The following is a 3,475-nucleotide window of genomic DNA, read 5'->3' as shown; positions in this document are numbered from 1 at the left end:
CATAAATCGGAGCTGTTATTGAGACTTGGTGACAAAAAAAAAAGCAAAAAAAAAACATAGGACATTGTCAAGTATTGGTTTTAGAAAACTTGCCAAACAGCTTAGTGATTTCAAATGCAAACTCAATAAAGTGTTCGGACGTGATGCAGAATTCAAAGACTTTGGTTTAAATTCACCTTGGTCTCTTGTGAAACTCGTTGTGAGTATATCCTGATCCATCCATCCTTTATCTTTACCCGCTTCTTCCTTTTTGGGTCGCTGGGGTCACTGGTGCATATGTCCAGCTATCACTGTGCGAAAGGTGGGGGACACCTTGAACAGGTCTCCAGTCCATCACAGAGCCACATATGGAGACAAACGAGACAAACAACCATGCACTCTCTCACTCACACCTAGGGACAATTTAGATTTACCAATCAGCCTAACATGCATGTTTTTGGTCTGTGGGAGGAAACTGGAGTACCTGGAGAAAACCCACACATGCACGGAGAGAACATGCAAACTCCACCCAGAAAGGTCCTGAGCCAGGATTTGATCCAGCAACCTTCTCACAGAGGCAACAGCTTTACCAACTGAGCCACCGTGCCGCTCAGTATCCTCATTTAAAAATTTCAGCTTCTATTGTAATAATTTTTCACTTGTTATTTTGTTGATTAGAGCTCATATTTTCCCTTCAAAGTGCCAACTTTTTGACACATCAAAGCAGATACTGTACATGTTTTATGTTATTGAAGCATGACGACCTTACACACCTTGCTTCACTGCCATCGTGACTCGTATCAACTACAACATCATGACAACCTGCTCAATAATGTGCCGTCTGAAAAGCTCTCCATGCAGGGCTGGGGTAAAGAGTAAGGAGGTTGAGAAGTGTGGGGCATCATGGGGTGCAGTACCAGGGCTTTTAGCACAAATGCCATCGCCTTTTATACTATTTGTGTCTGAAAAGTTTAGAGGTTACTTTTTTTGTGTTCTTTAAACATTTCCTATGGAGATTTCGTTGGTGTTACTGGTTAAAAATGTAACACTCATGCAATCAATGGGATCCAGATTTTTTTAAAGAAATATGGAACAACATTATCACTTTACCTGATCAGTGTAGTTGAAAATACAACCACAGTAATACTTTGAATCCTAACAGATGCTTGAAAGTGTCACACTTTGTAAAGGTTGGACCCAGGTACACAGACCGGCACGAGAAGCTCAGACAAAAACTTATCACGGTTCACTTTTTGCGACTTCAGTTTTTTTGTTTGTTTTTGTTTGTTTTATATTGTGTGTACTGTACATGTTGTGCAGTACTGTACAGTCACCTCATTGTCATCATCACCATTGCTTAAGTGTTTAAGAGCGTATGAAGTGTATTATGGGAAAGGTGTGTTGGAGTGTGGGAAAGGTTTATAATGCCTCAAATATATATAAAATATATTAAAAATAAATATACGTTGATACTTTGTGGATTTTCATCTATCGCTGGCGTTTCTGGAATGTTACCCCCGCGATCGGTGAGGGGTCACTATATTAAACAAAACAAAAGGCTGAAAAGGCAGTAAAACTACAAATTAACAAACTTTGAGAAACCACTGAGGAGACCAGGACATGACATGAAGCACACACAATGCCAGACCGAATGTGAAGTAAAAGGTGAGGGACTTTATGGACAGAGACGGATGAGAGGAGTGGAGTGGAGACACCTGAGCAAAATGACGACTGGGAACAGGTGAGAGTGGGCGGGAACAGGTGAGAGTGGGCGGGGCAAGAGCTGAAGAGCAGAAACTGAGGAAGATGCACTTTATGGTACAGGGGACACTGGGAAAATACTGAGACACCTAGAAAACATTAACAAATAAAATAAATCTAAAAATAACACAAAATGCTATCAAGAAAAATTAGATTAAACAGATCCTGACAGAAAGCATTCAAAAAGAGTGAGCAGATTTCCAGTGAGCTACTATAAACAGCCAGTTGTTGGAAACATTAAACTATCACGTAAACTACTAATTCATGGGTTTTGGAGGGTTGCACTGAATGAGGAAAATTCTTCTCAGAGCTAGCATGATTTAAAAAAACTCCTAAATGTAAAAAGTTAGCGTGTTTGGAAAAAAAAAAGACCAATTTCAGTGGTGGGCACAATTGAGCTAATCCGCTAACGGCTAATAGCAGAAGTAGTTTTTTCGTTTAGCAGATTAGCATTTTTGCTAACTTTGGAAACTGTTAGCTGAATTAGCTTTCGCCAACTTTACGTTCACTAACAAAATTCACAAGCTTGTTCCTGTCTGTTGTGGGCGTGTCTCGAAAAGTCCGCTAGGCACGTCATTGGTTTATTACGTGTACACGTGACAAGACGTGATTGGTCAACGCATCTTCAACTAGGAGATGAAGACATGTGACGCAGAATGAGTGACAGTCATCTCAGCGGTTAGCAGTTTAGCATTAACTTCCACTAATGTTTTCACCGTTAAGTGGTTTAACGTTAGCAAAGTACATTTTTTAGTTAGCGGAATATGGGTTAACGAAACTGACTTTTTGGTTAACTGTGCCCATCGCTGACCATTTGTTTTCCCGTCAGTCTTATTACTGGCCCAGTTTACCAGTTTTGCATGTTGCAGTGTGCTCAGACACAGCAACAAATATCAGACTGCCCAAAATGTGTGTTAGTAGCAATAAAAGTCTTCATATATAAAGAGATCATGTGTGAATCAACAACTAAAACATTGCAAACAGCTCTGTCAATCAAAATACACTTTTTAAAGTGCGGATCTTTTACCATTTAAATGTAAAAAAAAAAAATAATTTCACAATATCAAAAACTATTTATGGAAAAACCTTAAACATAGCTCATAGATGAATTAGTTCTGATTTGCTTCATCTGTGACAAAAATATTCTTAACAAACCAACGAGTTATCCCACAGATTTCTTATTTCTGTCCTCTGAATTAAAAATCTGTGAACCACTGTGTTTTGGAGATGACATTTTGAAAGATCAAAATTACATCTGTGGCATACTCAAGCTGCACAAATATGTGATGCAAAAGAAAATTACTCAAGATAAAACGTAGCGCTCACATGAATGGCTCTAAGGTTGTTTTTTTTTTTTTACTTGAATGTGTTTCAACACCGTATTTTTCGGACTATAAGGTACACTTAAAATCCTTTAATTTTCTCAAAAATCAACAATGAGCCTTATAGTCAGGTGCATCTTATGTATTAACTACGGTTGTACTTACTGACCTTGAACCGATTTTATGTAGTTATTGTGAATGAGTTGAATAAAGTTTGACTTATCGGATTGTTTTGTTTTGCTTAATGCGCCTTATGGTCTGAAAAATATGGTAATTAAAAAAATTGCTTTTAAACGGGTTATCTTCCCATGTTGTTAGCATATTAGAAGCAAAATGTCAACTCTTCACAAGACTTTGACTCAAGACAAAATAAACTAAACCTCTTGAAGACTGAGACCAATACATTTAATATA

The 3,475-nt window shown here is 38.1% G+C and overlaps 1 protein-coding gene across 1 annotated transcript in view; it reads left to right on the top strand.

Moving 5' to 3' along the window:
- Positions 1–735: 735 nt before the first annotated feature.
- Positions 736–3,475, top strand: part of arid5b (AT-rich interaction domain 5B) — a 110,598-nt gene continuing 107,858 nt past the window's right edge. The window contains 1 exon segment of the mRNA XM_037697499.1: positions 736–847. Coding sequence (XP_037553427.1) covers positions 736–847 — 112 coding nt within the window.

This window comes from Nematolebias whitei, chromosome 1 (assembly GCF_014905685.2).
Source record: "Nematolebias whitei isolate Nwh7 chromosome 1, NemWhi1, whole genome shotgun sequence".
Lineage (NCBI taxonomy): Eukaryota > Metazoa > Chordata > Actinopteri > Cyprinodontiformes > Rivulidae > Nematolebias > Nematolebias whitei.
Note: the sequence above shows the minus strand (reverse complement) of the source record. Positions and strands in the feature narration are given on the sequence as shown.